The sequence below is a fragment of the Cnephaeus nilssonii genome (assembly GCF_951640355.1).
Source record: "Cnephaeus nilssonii genome assembly, chromosome: 11".
NCBI classification, from domain to species: domain Eukaryota; kingdom Metazoa; phylum Chordata; class Mammalia; order Chiroptera; family Vespertilionidae; genus Cnephaeus; species Cnephaeus nilssonii.
The window spans coordinates 47,262,114-47,278,536 of record NC_137082.1 but is presented as its reverse complement, the minus strand read 5'-3'; the positions used below and the strand labels follow the sequence as shown (position 1 = coordinate 47,278,536).

At 34.6% G+C, this 16,423-nt stretch overlaps 1 protein-coding gene across 1 annotated transcript in view; it reads left to right on the top strand.

The window, feature by feature from the left end:
* CDH19 (cadherin 19) overlaps positions 1 to 16,423 on the top strand; it is a 61,765-nt gene that overhangs the window by 33,256 nt on the left and 12,086 nt on the right. Inside the window, exons 4-8 of the mRNA XM_079783460.1 lie at positions 1,625 to 1,744; positions 4,690 to 4,854; positions 8,901 to 9,085; positions 9,744 to 9,997; positions 14,838 to 14,959. Coding sequence (XP_079639586.1) covers positions 1,625 to 1,744; positions 4,690 to 4,854; positions 8,901 to 9,085; positions 9,744 to 9,997; positions 14,838 to 14,959 — 846 coding nt within the window. The remainder of the gene's footprint in view (positions 1 to 1,624; positions 1,745 to 4,689; positions 4,855 to 8,900; positions 9,086 to 9,743; positions 9,998 to 14,837; positions 14,960 to 16,423) is intronic.

Genomic DNA, 16,423 nt, shown 5'->3' with positions numbered 1-16,423 from the left:
TTTGATTCTGGACCAGGGCACAGGACTGGGTTGTGGGCTCAATCCCCAGGGGGCATGCAGGAGGCAGAGGAGCAATGACTCATCATTGATGTTTCTATCTCTCTCTCCCTTTCCTTTCCTCTCTGAAATCAATAAAAAATATATAAAAAATAAAACACTTGAAACAAATGTGTGTACATTTTGAGTACTTGTACTGTATAAAACAAGTGTTAAATAAATAACATCAAAATACTAAGACAAAACAGCAAACATCCATATATATATATATATAAAAGCCCAGCAACAGAACCAAAAAAATGACCAGAACGACTGGTCAACCAGTCGCTATGACACTCACTGACCACCAGGGGGCAGATGCTCAACACAGGAGCTGCCCCCCTGGTGGTCAGTGCACTCCCACAGTGGGAGTGTTGCTCCTGCTGCGGGAGCAGCCGCTCAGAGGGCGGGTCCACAGCCACTCAGCTGACGGGGATGAGCAGCACTCCCATAGTTGGCTGATCCCCGCAGGCCACGTCCCCCACCAGTGCATGAATCCATTCACCGGGCCTCTAGTTACATGTAATTAAGGGATATGGTAAAGTTTCAAAAGTTTTATTACTGAAGAATACAAGGGCTTTCTATTACAATTTTTTCAGTTCACAAAATTAGAAAACTAAAAACACACGATGCTAGTTGCAAAAAAAAAAAAATCACATAGGCTACTTGACTTTGTGCTATTTGTGTTAACATTCTTTTTTTATTATTTATTTATTTATTTATTTATTTATTTATTTATTTATTTAATATATTTTATTGATTTTTTACAGAGAGGAAGAGAGAGGGATAGAGAGTTAGAAACATCGATGAGAGAGAAACATCGATCAGCTGCCTCTTGCACACCCCCTACTGGGGATGTGCCCGAAACCAAGGTACATGCCCCTGACCGGAATCGAACCTGGGACCCTTGAGTCCACAGGCTGACGCTCTATTCACTGAGCCAAACCAGTTTCGGCTGTGTTAACATTCTTATTGACACAACATCATAAATAAATAAATGCAAATTTTCAAAAAAACCTATAATGCTAGATTCCAATAAATTTAAGTTGAACATTAATTTTAAATGTGTAAGTACTTATTTTTCATATTTCTATTAATTACAACTGGATTTTAATGATAATGCTTACTTATCAGTATCTAGTAGATTTTGCTTTGCATTAAGAACAGAAGTTCTTTAAACAAGTAGGGAGTTTATAGAAGGAAATTAAACAGGCAAAATAGTTATACCTGTCCTCAACTTGATACTATTTCCAGCTTAGTTAAGTAATATTTATTAAAATTCCATCAACATTCTCCAATTTTTGAGGTGTTGATCACACCATGATTTTTGAAGGAAAGTGTTTCCAATTTTTTTTTTATTTCTCTGCTAATAACACGCCTTTGAAAATCCTGACTCACACATTATAATGGATTGTTCAATGGTTACAGTTAATTATGTCACAGGCATAATGCTTAAAATTCTACATTGTATGAGGTTATATCCTCTTGTCTATATAGAAATTATACATGGTTTTGAAATTCAGAACAAGGATATAGACTAGTCTTTTTTGTGTATCATCATTGTACTAACTGTTTACTTTCTCTTTAGGGACATTCATCATCCAGGTGACAGCAAATGATGCTGATGATCCTTTATGTAATAATAATGCTCGTCTTGTGTATGAGTTACTACATGGCCAGCCATATTTCTCCATTGAACCAACAACAGGTATTTCTAAATGAAACCAAGTGCAATTCAGCATAATTCTAAATAGGCAAATATAATAGGAAAAATTCTCAGCTTACAAACATGTCGTATTGCAGACCTTTATTATACACAAAATAATATAAAATAAATAAATGGGTTGTACTTAAGACATTTAATCATTTTCTAGTCTGTTAAATGATTTTTCTAAGGCTGAAAGATTGGACTCCACACACTCATACCACAAATGGTTTGTGTGTGGGGCATAAGACATATGTAAAGATTCTTGCAAATGAATTCGAAAATGACAGATAACCCGATTCAAAATTTGAGGAAAAGAACTTTATAAGCAGTTGACAAAAATGTTGATATAAAAAAGCTTACAATCATATTAAAAATGCTCACCTTGTTAATCATCATGGAAATGCAAACTAAAACTACAATGAGATACACCAAAAACCCAACCAGAATGACTAATATTAAGCATGAATTTACAGCTGGATGTAGGAACTGATATAAGGCATTTGCTTTCAAAAATTTATTTCTGCATTTTATGTATTTTTATTTAGATTTAAACATTTACATATTAAAATTGCTTTTCCAATTTCCATTAATCAATTGAATACTTTATAAAATAAATAGGACATTTTTCTCTTCTTTTAATTATGTCAATTGAATGCAGAAGAGTTATATGACACTAATTCATTTAAAAAATATTTATTGCCATGTCCAAAACAAAGATTAAGCCCATATAAATCCTGCCTTTAAGAGCTTATAGTTTCTAAAAATGGAAAACCAAGAAACAAAAATAAAACAAACAAGTACATAGCTAACAGCCAGGATTGTGGCAAGTTTCAAAAGAAAAGAAATTCTATACTTGTTTTAAGAGGCAAATTATTATTTTCATCTTGGTAACATGAAAAGCTTAAAAGAATTAGAGCATTCTATTGGACTTTTAAACATTTCTTATCAATTCACTCAATTAGCAAATATTAAATGTCTCAGCCTTTCTTTCTCAATCAGGGTTTCTTAAGAGAATCAGCTTCAGAAAAATATGGCTTGAGTGACTCTATTTTTAATTCTATCGAGGATGGTACCTAGCTTCTATTATTTGGGATGCACAGGACAAAAGCTATTTTAATACTTGCAGTGGATTCCTTAAGACATCAGGTTTTAATTCCCCACACAATCTTGGTTGAGAAGGGTCAAATATGTTAACAGGCATTGTGCAATATACTGGATTTATGATATTACACCCTTAAAAATTATAACAAAGACAGAAAAAACATGAATTCCTTCATTGGAACTTACAAATACATATTAAACATGTTGAATACTCATGAATACATACAATCAGTTTGTGTATGTTATTATTAAGTGAGACAAACAAGATCCAATAAGAGAAAGAAAGTGAGGACTACTTTATATTGGGTGGTCAAGACAGAATAACCTGAAACAAGAATGCAAAGGTGAGCCTGTGGCAGAGGTGAAGGGCGTGGAAGGGCATTCCAGGTTATGGAGTGTAAGAGACATTCCTGAGATGGGAGAGTGTTGAACCTCTTAGACCAGAGTCCAGTGTAGACAAGCACAGAGCAGGAGAGTAGAAAATGAGGTATCTGAAGAACAGACATGTGCTGGGTCATACTGGGACTTTTTGATCATTTTAAGCACTATCTTTGTTCCCAATTCTCACTATTTTCTAAAAATATATTGAGCAAGTTAGTTAAAGCTGTGGATTGTATGAAAGGAGGAGAGGTAGGAATGGGCAGCAAGACAGATGAGAGCCAAAAAACATGGAGCTGTAAATTTCAGCGTGTATAAGAGGATCTGGGAATATATTGTATATCCTTTCTGCAGTCTGAAGGTGAGAAGAAAAATTGAAAATAAAGTAGGCAAAGTTCGTGGAAGCCCCCCACATGGGGAGTGAAGGCCTCTGTGTTCCTCTCACTCACTGATGTACTGATCTCTTCATCTTTGGATATATCATAGCATATATCAGAAGCTCAAATACTATTCTCCTTTGCTGATATGAAACAATTCTCTCTTGAGTTACACATAGGGAGATACTAGCAGCATCTATTTAAATATTCAATGGTTTTCATACTGATTCACATAATAGATTATAGCTGTGAAATACTCTATCCACAGTTAAATCCTCTCACAATGTAGCTATTTATTGTTCTTGAAAAATAAACACACACACACAAAACCTGGTATCACTATTTTTTTTAATGCATTTCTTTTTCCAGACACATTTGAGGATTGGCCATTATTTTTCCTGTGTTTTGTTACATGTTCCCCAAATCTTTAGGACTGCATTCCCCTGTCCTATAAACTGCTGACATTTTTTTTCTAGGGTTTATTCAGTGATGATTTTTTTCACTAAATGACTTCACAGATAGTGGACATGTATTGCCATATTCATCATGGTTCATCTTGAGTTCGAATATCTGTGCGTGTGTTCATCTCTATTGGTAAATTATGAATAATAGTGTCAGAAACCAATCTTTCTTTATTCGACATGACTCAAAATAGACATCACAGGTGCACAATATTTTTACATACATTTGGTATTGTAATTTACACATTTACCCATAATAACCTAACTTGTTCCAAGTTAAGAAGAAAAGTTAATGGTAGCACACTAATATTATGTTAGAGATGACAGTGGAAAATAGATTGAGGTAAAAATAATACAGTCTTCTTCTGTACCTGTGGGTTATCATACAATGGGATTTTATTAAGGGTCTACTACTGTTCTTAATATTGTGATGACCCATGAAAGTCTAGGTAGAATTGTTGTTTAACTTACTATTATTGTTATTATTTTATCTAGAGCCATGTCTGGAACATTGTAGAAGTTCAAAATGTGTCAAAAGAATGATAATATGGTTGAATTCTTAAAATTTACTAGGAATATATCATGGTTAATAATAAAATAATAATTGGAGTTTATCACATTTTTAAAGGAGTTATAAGAACATCTTCTAAAATGGATAGAGAGCTGCAAGATTCATATTGGGTAATTGTTCAAGCCAAAGACAGGATTGGTCTTCCCGGAGCACTGTCTGGAACAACGAGGGTATTAATTACACTTTCTGATATTAATGACAACATACCTACATTTAAAAAAGGTAAGCAGAAAGCATCTTGGATTTTTATTATACCATAATTATAAGTCTGTTGAATATATGCAGGTGTTGGTGTGCATTCTAAAATCACTGCTACAGCACTAAAATTATATAAAATAAATTTAATTTTTCATTAGTGTGAAAAGTCAAATACAAATGAATGAGTAATGTGTTATTTTTCAATTGCTTCTCTAATCAAGCACCACAAACTTTATGTCTTAACACTCACTTATTTTTTTAAAGATGTCTAATATGCGTGTCAGCAGGCCAAGTAGGATCATGCAAAACACGTCTGTAGGGCTGCCCTCCTTTCTGTGGGCTCTAGGGAAGAACATATTTCCTTGGATTTGGGTGTTGCCAGAATTCAGTTATTGTGTTTGTAGGATAAAAGTCTCTGTTTCTTTAATGGCTGTCAACTGAAGGACATGCTTAGCTCCTAGAGGCCTCTTTCTGGGTTTTGTGCATGGCCACAGATCTCAGAAGCACCAAAGGGTGTCATATCCTTCTCTCACTGCTGTCACGCTGACCCACACTTTTATTTCTTCTTCCACTTTTAAGGACACATGTGAGTACATTGGGACCACTTGGATAAACCAAGACTATGTCCACATTTCAAGTTCACTGATTAGCAACCTAAATTCCATCTAAAACCTTAATTCCCTATTGCATGTTTTCGGGGGTATTACAACACAAATAACTTTGGGAATCATTCTTCTACCTACTACCAGGAACAATTTAAAATGAGTATATCGCCCTGACCGGTTTGGCTCAGTGGATAGAGCGGTGGCCTGCGGACTGAAGGGTCCCAGGTTTGATTCCAGTCAAGGGCATGTACCTTGGTTGCGGGCACATCCCCAGTAGTGGGTGTGCAAGAGGCAGCTGATTGATGTTTCTCTCTCATCGATGTTTCTAACTCTCTATCCCTCTCCCTTCCTCTCTGTAAAAAATCAATAAAATATATTTAAAAAATAATAAAATAAAATAAAATAAAATGAGTATATCTATGTTTTTATTTTTGTAGCAAGAAAAGATCACACCTGCTCTAAGAATTTAAGTAGTAAGTACAAGTTAAATCACATGGTGTGCTTCAGAAAGAAATTCTTATGACATTCCTAGGAGGAACTTATTTTCTAAGGAGTTTCTTTTTCAGGAAATACTTTCTTAGCTACAGAAATAAATTTGCAAGCATTTCCATAAATCATGAGAAAATCACACACACACACACACACACACACACACACACACACACACTCCTAAATGATGCAGACACTACTCAGTGAAGCCAATTTGTGCCAGGTCCAGGGTTAACAGATTTTCTGAACTTTTGAGAAATATTAGAATTCTGAATTTTTATTTCTGTGCTATCATCCAATTTTAAATTGTGTTTGTTTACAAAATGTAGCTACTGTGTTTTCTTTTAAGTGGAAATTATACATATTTGGGGCATACAACATGATGTTTTGATATATACGTAGTGGATGTGCGTGTGCGTGTGTGTGTGTGTGTGTGTGTGTGTGTGTGTGTGTGTGTGTTGAGAGTAACTGAGAGATATATAGTCTCAGAAAATTTAGTTACCAAATACAATATAATCTTACCTAATAATAGAGAAACATGTAAATTGACTGTACCTCCACTATGCCTACAGCAAATCAGAGTTAGTATGCAGATTAACCCAACAAAAATGGTGGTTAATTTGCATACATACCTGGGTCCCGGGAACCTCCTTGGCACCCAGGTCACTCCCAGCTGGCCATCAGGCAGAGGCTTTAGGCTTGGGAAGGGGCCGAGCCTGGGATTAGAGGGAAGGGGAAAAAATCAATGGAAACATATCCTCAGGTGAGGATAAAAAGAAAAGAAAGAAATGTCATATCCTATGAAAGACACATCTTGAAAATGCTTAAAGAAAGTTGTTATTTTTTCATGGTAAAGGGACTGGAGTCTGTGTTGATGAAAATACCTTGGCAGCTGCGGTGACTGGCAGTGGCTGCAGCAGCGGGGTGATGGGGCTGGCACCTTCCCCTGATCAGCCCTGTTGTCTCCTGCAAAGGGAGGCCAGACTGCGGCTTAGGTGCGCTCCCAATGGGAAGCGGGCCTAAGCCATCAGTAGGACATCCGCTGAGGGCTCCCAGTATGTGAGAGGGGGCAGGCTGGGCTTAGGGACCCCTCCCCAGTGCACGAATTTCGTGCACCAGGCCCCTAGTTAACTATAATTACCATGATCTACATTTCTAAAGATCATTTCTAGATTTTTAAAATTTATTCATCCTACATCATTGCAACTTTTCACCCTTTGTGCTATTTCTTATGAGTCAATAAAAGCTCTTCTTCAGATGGAATGTAGGCAATGGAGTAGCAGTTTGTGACCTTTATCTCCTCATTATGAATTGTATTGTGTTGTGACTCTCTCCACAACATGAATATGCCCTAAAGGCAAGAAGACAATGTCTAAGTAAATCTGAAATGCTGAGAACTTTATAAAATAATTGGCATATAATAAATGTAGAGAAATGGTGGCTGAATTCATTGAATAAATATGGTCTACATTTTATTCATATATGGGTGAAAAAAACAAGTTTAAGACTTGAAGGAAGAGAGCTCTCAATGAAGCATGTCGATTCAGAAAATCCTCCAAACTTCAGCTACTTTTTTAGTTTTTTAAACCAATATTTATCAGTTATTAAAAAACTGAAATATAATTTTAACTCCTCTTAGTAACCCAGAATCCTAAGGCACAATGATAGTTTAGTAACTTAAATTGAATGTGAGTGTGGAGGACATGATTCTAATACCATAAAGTTACCTCATTCTTCAAAATGATTTCCCTATTCCCATCTCACACCATAATCATTTGAAAATGTGTGTATTGAGTATACTTATAAAAGAGATATGCATGCTGGCCTCTTTACTCTTGTTTGAGTTACTTTCCTTTATTGCTATCCCATTGCACTCCTCATAAAGCATTTTTTTTGTCCAAAGTATTTTTTGAAAGTATGGAAAACAGCACAAAGTGTTATTAAATTGTTTAAAGCATATGCTTGCAGGTTTAGTGCAGTATCACTCTGTTCTCCAGATTAATTTGTTGGCAATTTTTAATTTGTGCAATCAAATAAAAATTCTTTTCATTTTCCCACAATGAAATAAACACTGCAGTATAGTTAAACTGTTATCTCCTTACCCAGTGAAATATTAGCAACTTTTAAGTAACATTTCCTTCGCTCAAAAAATAAAGGAACGTATTACAAGGTGACGTGTGAAGTGACTTGCCTTATGCTTCTAAGAAGATCAAGAATCCCTTTAAAGAAAATTACACTGCATGGGTTATTTTTTTAATTCTTAGAAGTCTCATTCTTTAGAATATTAACATATATGATTATTTCCTACATTTAAGCATATATTACAAATAATAATATATGAATTGCTAGTTCGTTACCAGTTTTTTTGCAAGATTCTTCTGCCAAATAAGGAAAAGAGCTCCATTATTTATATTTATTATTTCTGCATTTCAAGTATAATTGTCATTATTTTGTTATGGCTAAAGCAGTAGGGTCATTTAATTTAAACAGATTTTCCACTATATCCACTTTCCAAATTTTAAGGATCCAACTTTCTTTTTCACTTCCACTATGTTTAATGGAATTCAGGTTCAATATCTCTAAATCAAACCATCATACTTAGAAATCAACTATTTTCTTTTAGTCTCTCCCATCTTTACTTCATGCTTACATTTATTGGTAACTTTAGGTATCAGAATGCTTGAGTGAAATTGGAAAACTCTTTTTATCAAATTTAATTTGGGATGGTTGAAGGGTACAATAAAAAATAAATCCATGAATATTGAGAAAGTATTTATATGAATAGAAATTTGAAGTTATATGTACTGGTAATAGAACTTTCTAAGATATATTTAAGGGACAATAATAGATGCTGGATTATAATATTAAGGAAATGTTCATATTATAAAAATAAAAGGTGGAAAAGTGTACATGGGATTTTCTACAATTGGGAGAGTCTTATGTTAATACAAAGTACCTTGAATTTTGTTTTTAAAGGCTTATACCGCATGAATGTCTCCGAATCTGCACCCATTGGTACTTCTGTAGGAACAATCATGGCACATGATAGGGATATAGGAAAGAATGCAGAAATGGATTACAGCATTGAAAATGACGATTCACAAACATTTGACATCATTACTAATAATGAGACCCAAGAAGGTATCGTTATATTGAAAAAGGTAGATATATTAAAATTATTTGCTTTGCAGAATAATGCAAAATCAAATCAGAAAAACACATGATTATTTTGTATAGGCAGTTAGTTTTGCTTTATTAAGTAATTGAAATGAGAACCTGTGCTTTATGATTTAGGGAGACAAGGTATTTGGAGATGAGATTTACTTATTACAGAGCTTCTATTTATATGTAGAATATATTTCAAAATTTCAAATAGAGGACAAACTTTTTGAAACGATCTTAAAATACAGGAATTTAATTTTTAATTCTATAAGATTCTTTTGCCCAGAAAAGTGTAATTTTAACCTAAATTTAAAAAATATAGTTATTATCCCAAAACATTTTGTAATAGATAAAAATAACAAAGTACAAGTAGGGAATTGCTGTGCAACTGCTTAATAATAATATCAGAGGGATCCAGTCGATAAAAAGTAAAACCAATATGCAGATCATGAATCATAGAAACCTACATTATCTTATTAACCAATGTCACCCCAATAAATGTAATAAAAAGGAAAAATAAAAAAAGAACAACCTAAGGGGATGAAAAAGTAAAACCTAACTGAAACTGAGATAATGTAACAACAAAAACGTTCTTTTTCTAAGTAATGTGGTGGGTTACTGAAGCCATTTCTTTTTGTACACTGTATTTCTTTGTAGAAAGTGGATTATGAGCAACAGACCTACTATAATATTAGAGCAAAAGTTAAAAACCGCCATGTTGACGAGCAGCTCAAGAAGTATCACACTGTGGCTTCCACCACTTTTATTAGGGTCCGGGTGGAAGATGAAGATGAGCCGCCTGTCTTCCTCCTTCCGTATTACATATTAGAGATCTTTGAAGGAAGCCCAGAGGGATCGTTGGTGGGCGTGGTCTCCGCCATAGATCCAGATTACAACAGATGTCCTATCAGGTATGTCTGGAAGGCCAACTTTGCAGTAATGAATGAATGAACACAGATTGGCTTAAATATAAGATGTGAATGTAACAAGGATATGTCTATATTTCTCTGCATAGTACTTATCAAATTTAGCAACGATTTAAACAATTTACAATAAGTGACCTCATTATTGCTTAAAAAGCAGTAAAATAAGCAATTGCAAACATGCAAAAAATAGGCAGTCACCATCTAAAATTGGATGCAACCAACTCCATTAAGTGGGGTAAGGAGGTGAGGGTGCCCAGCCAAAGAAGAAACAAAGCTGATCCAAATGTGGTGTATTTAAATATTATTTAAATAAAATAATATTCAAAAAATGTAGAAAGCACCCTAGCTGGTTTGGCTCAGTAGATAGAGCATCAACCTGCAGACTGAAGGGTCCCAGATTCAATTCTGGTCAAGGGCACATGCCTAGGTGGCAGGTGGCTGGGGAGGGACCACGGGAGGTCTAGTAGGGGACGTGCAGGAGGCAGCCAAGCAATGATTCTCTCTCATCATTGATGTTTCTATCTCTCTTTCCCTCTTCCTTCCTCTCTGAAATCAATAAAGATATATTTTTTAAAAATGTGGAAAGATTTTTATAGGATACCACTTAAAGAAGTAAAAATGAAATAAGTCTAATTGGTTAGAAATAAATATCTGTGTTACATGTAAACTGTACTTGCCACTATTAAACTAGTCTGTTACATTCATGTACTCAATTTTCTTCTTTAGTTTTTTCAGTATTCACATCGTAGGCCTGATTAGATATAAAAGCAAAATCTATTACATGTTCCCTTAATCCTCTATTTTCCACACTGCAGAAAATTCCACAAATTTCCCTGTATGTATGACGATGCTGGCTCTGCTATGCGTTTTGGGGCGTGGGGGCGCTACAGAGAGGAGAAGGAGCTTCTTTGCATTTGTGAGACAGACCAATGCTCCTAGTTTTCCACAGTAACTACTAATACAAACCACCTCCTAATCTGTAGATATAGTTCCTATTTAGTTATAGTAATTTTAGGAAAAAATATGTCTATTAGAGGCCCAGTGCACAGAGTCATGCACATTGAAAGGAAATTAATTCGAAGGTGGCCAGTGGGCCTGGACTGGGTAAGACGGGCCAGACATGCCCTGGAGCCAACTTCCCGTGGTCCCTCCCCAGCCAGCCGCACCTGGGGCGGCGCTGGGGCTCCAAAGGCATCTGTGGAGTGTCCGTGGTCCCTCTGGAAGGTGGGGTCCCTCAGCCTGGCCTATGGGAATCAGGCCAAAACCAACCGGCAGTCTGATATTCCTCAAGGGGCCCCGAAGTGCCAGAGGGCACTCTGCAAAGTTGCTGTTGCTTGGTAGCTCCTGCATTGAGCGTCTGCCCCCTGGTGGTCAGTGCGCATCATACCTACCAGCTGGTTGGCCAGTTGGCTGGTCGCTTAGCCTTTTATATGTATAGATGTTATATATGTAATTATAACCCAGTAAATCAATTGTTTAGATTTTTAAAGTAGTAGACATATTAACCTATTTATTGTTTTCACTTAGAATACTTAAGACTATCTAATTTTTAAAAATGCCTTAATGATTAAGCTCTTCATTATGTTATAATTTATAGGAACTTGTTGAAAAATATTTAATATTGAATCTTAGTGATGTAAATAAGGCCATGAATAATGAATGATTTATAATGCCTGTGAACATCGATAAAAAATGGCATACTTTTAAAAGATAATACAAAATTATTAGAGTTGTGTGTTTACTACTAGTGAAAACGTTACATATATATGAGACACACCCAAATGTTAACAGAGGTAATGTGTTATATAGTATCACTTCTGGTAGTTATTTACCTTATTTTCTACAAAAAAAATATATTTTTAGTAACAATTGCTATTTTTACATTGAAATTAATTACCTTTAAAAATAGTTCATGAGCACCTATTAAAAATATCTTTCAATGCCTTTTCTAGACATTCTTCCATTTATAGTTATCTTATAAATAAGATTTCTTTTCATATATTGCTTTCACAAGTGTTGTTTTTCCTATGTGGTATAGCAAATGTTCAAGATATATCATGAAAACAAAGTTAAATGTATAGAGACTTGGCTTTCACATGTCTCAGTTTCTTCTGTGAAGTGGGGATAGAACTTTTGTGATCGCACAAACATTAAGAACAAGATATAAAGGCATCTGGAGGAGAAAGCTGGAAGAACCATTTTTTTATATCATTCCTTCAAGAGCCATTAGCAGTGAGAAAACATTGCACAGTCACATTTTAATCATTCAGTTTTTAAAAATAAATGTTTGGGGGAGATATTGGTTAATAATATTATATAGGTTTCAAGTGTACATTTCTATGGTACATAATCTTCATATTGCATTGTGTGCCCACCACCCAAAGTCAAATCTTCTGTCACATTATATCCCCCCTTTACCCTTTACTTCCCCCATCCCCCTTCTCTCTGGTGACCATTATACTGTTGTCTGTGTCTATGAGTTTTGTTTGTTTTTCTTGTTTGTTCATTTGTTGCTTTCAGTTTTATATCCTATATATGAGTGAAATCATATGGTTTTTATTTTCTTCTGTCTGACTTATTTTGCTTAGCATGATATTCTCCAGATTCATTCATGCTGTTGTAAATGATAGTAATTAATCTTTTCTTATGGCTGAGTTATATCTCATTGTATATATTAGAATGAAGAGTCTATAAAAGGACATTTGAGGTGAACCAAAGATTAAATTTCTAAGCATAAAAACTCTATTGTTTAAGCTTTTTTAGCTCAGGCTTTTTATGAAATATATTGCAGACATGTGCTCTTTCTAAAAATGTGTTTATAGACTGTTACTTAAAATATTAATGTTGACTCAGGATCATAATTTTTAAAAACTTTAATTTGGAAATAATCTCTAACATTTGATTGGTTTTATTTCAAATGGTGTATTGTAGTAAAAGATATTTTAGATGTTTAAAACAAAATATTAACTGTTAAACTAATGTTTTATTAGTTAACAAATCTCTTAAGTAGGAAATGTGACCCTCTGTGGGCCTGTAAGTAAATTGCTTATAAAGGTTTAAAAGTGAGTAGAGTTAAAACTGAATTCTTCTAAAGCTTAGTTCTCTGTAATTTCAATTCTAATTCTTCCTGGAACACCAAGCTAAAAATTACTGATATTTTTAGAGACCTATCAATTCAAGATTAAAATATTCTTATCTTTTGCCACATGATTTTTGGCAAACCTCATTGATGTTTCATCAGAGTCATCTAGAATACTTGTGCAATGCGAAGCCATCACCAAATCCTAGTTATTACTCTTTTTTAGTTTTTATTATTAATCATTTGCAGGCAGGTAAGCTTTTGCTAAGTACTTCAAAGGTTTCTTTCATTGTGGAACTGGAGATCAATTTCCAGGCTTTTGCATGAGAGAATTTTATGATCTATCTTTCCATGTATGATCTAATAGCACATTAGATCTCTAACCTTACTCCTGGGATATCTATATCTATCTATATGTATGATTAGTATGTATATATATATTATATGTATATATATATATCTGTATATCTATCTATATCTATATCTATATCTATATCTATATCTATATCTGTGATATCTATATCTATCTATATGTATGATTAGTATGTATATATATATGTATATATATATATCTGTATATCTATCTATCTGTATCTATATCTATATCTATATCTATATCTATATCTATATCTGTGATATCTATATCTATCTATATGTATGATTAGTATGTATATATATATCTGTATATCTATCTATATCTATATCTATATCTATATCTATATCTATATCTATATCTATCTATCTGTCATATATATATATATATATATATATATATATATATATATAGAGAGAGAGAGAGAGAGAGAGAGAGCGAGAGAATAATATTTTCTTACTTGTGTAGTATTTCTGCCAAACTATAATCTGATACTAATCATAAGAGAAAGCAGACAAATCCAAAAATGTAATCTGGGTGAAGGATTGTTGTAACCTGGGTATCCTTTGAACTTTATTCTAATGGAAGGCTGGAGTATGGATCTAAGTTTATCACTTTCAAATGGCTATTTCTATAACACCAGAACCATTTATTATTAAAAACCTAATTTAACTTTCCCCAGAGATTTGATATGCCATTTTCATCATATCATGAATTTAAAAAGTTGGTTTACAGTTGTGAGTATGCAAGTTTATTCTTGTATTATAATTTATTAAGTATTGTATTACTTTCCATAATGACAACCATCAATCTACTTTTGCCCATCCCTGTATATATGCTTTACTTATTAAATATTATCAAATTGTTTTATTTCAGTAAACAAAAACAAACAATTTCCCATAGGTCAGTTATCAAGTAATTAAAATATGATGCTCAGATTTAATAAGCAATTATGTGGTATTGGAAAGAGACTCAGAACAGTCTAGGCTGAGAATATGTTTTACCTTGCTTTAAATTTTTAAAAAAGAGCTTCATAAAAATTAATTTTTATCCCCATTTTTTTGTATTTCTCTTTATAAATGACATTTTGCAATTTTGTTTTAAACAAGTTACTCATTTATTAAAATTCTCTCTTAGAAATGAGTGTGAGTTTAGATTGAGCATACATCAATTTAAGTGATTTGATGTTTTTCCCCCCTTTCTCCTCTGAGTTGAATCTTAAATATATAAATACACGTTTCTGAAAATTGGTCTGAATTTAATTATCTATGTGGACATGCACTTAACAATTCGTCTTGTTGCTTTTAAAGAGCTGTTATGTATCACTGTTATACACAGTAAATAAAATTGAGTAACACTTTTTTTTGGTTCAGGTATTCTATTATCAAAAGCAACATGTTCCAAATTGATGACAATGGCACCATCATCACAACTCACCCTCTTGACCGAGAGATGAGCGCTTGGTGGAACCTCAGCATTGCAGCCAGAGAACTATGTAAGTACTCATTTGGGAACCACATATCGGTTCACTATACTTTTTAAACCATTCAATAACTTCTGAACATAGGGACAAAAACTAGTTTAAAATGTTATTGGGAATAAAGTTAAGTGGTATATTATATGTCAATTCATACATGTATATTTTTATTATTTTCAATTAACAATGCCTGCTCATTGCTATTATAGCTTATAAATCATATCACCTTTTAAGTTTCAGTAATAATATAAACAAACTGCCTGAATCATGGAAAACAGGGCATCCCATAAAAACCCTGCTGTATGTGTTCACTACCTATAAGCTTGCAGCACAACAGTTCTGTTGATTGTAGAAAAGAGATGTTGCCTTGTAACATTTGTTTTACCAGCAAATGAAGTTCACTGTGCTTAGTCTAGTTCCTGGAAAACTTCCCAAGTGAAGCAACAAGCTATTTCTCAGCATGTCAGCTAATTGAATAAAAATACTAACTACTTTAAAATGAAGCTGTGAAGATATATGTATGTTTTATATAGTCATGTCAGAGGTTTAATTTGAACTTAATTTTAAACAGATTTTTTCAGAAAAAAAGAATACAATATTTAAATGAATTTCTTGCTAATTTTTCTTAAATTTATTTGTGCATGCAATACTTTTTCTAGCTTATTTAAGCAAGAAGTGATTCTATGATGATATATTATATGTTTAAACCATTAAAAGATGAGCCTTAAATTTTGAGTCATTCTATCTTGAAAACTCTAGAAATACTTTTTAAATATTTTAATGTTTTATTTTATCCATTTATCATGATTACTAGAGGCCCGGTGAACGAAATTTGTGCATGGGGGGAGGGGGTCCCATCAGCTCGGCCTGCACCCTCTCCAATCCAGGACACCTCAGGCCGAAACCGGAAGTTGGACATCCCTCTCACAATCAGAGACTGCTGGCTCCTAACTGCTCACCTGTCTGCCTGCCTGATTGCCCCTAACTGCCCTTCTGCCAGCCTGTTTGCTGCCAACTGACCCGCCCTGCTGGCCTGATTGCCCCCAACTGCCCTCCCTCTAGCCTGGTTGCCCCCCTCGGCCCCCCTCTGCCAGCCTGGTCACCCCTGACTGCCCCCCCTCCCAGCCTGGTTGCCCCATGCAGCCTGCTGTTCAGTTGTGACTGTGAGGACAAATTTGCATATTACTCTTTTATTAGTATAGATAACACAACTAGAGGCCTGATGCACAAAATTCATGCACTGGGTTGGGGTGTCCCTCAGCCCAGCCTGCATCCTCTTCAATATGGGACCCCTCCCCTGTGGGATTGGGCCTAAACCAGCAGTCGGACATTTCTCTCACAATTCAAGACTGCTTGCTCCCAATTGCTCGCCTGCCTGTCTGCCTGATTGCCCCTAACAGCTTCTGCCTGCCAGCCTGATCACCCCCTAACCACTCCCTTGCCAGCTTGATTGACACCTAACTGCTCCCCTGCCGGCCCGAT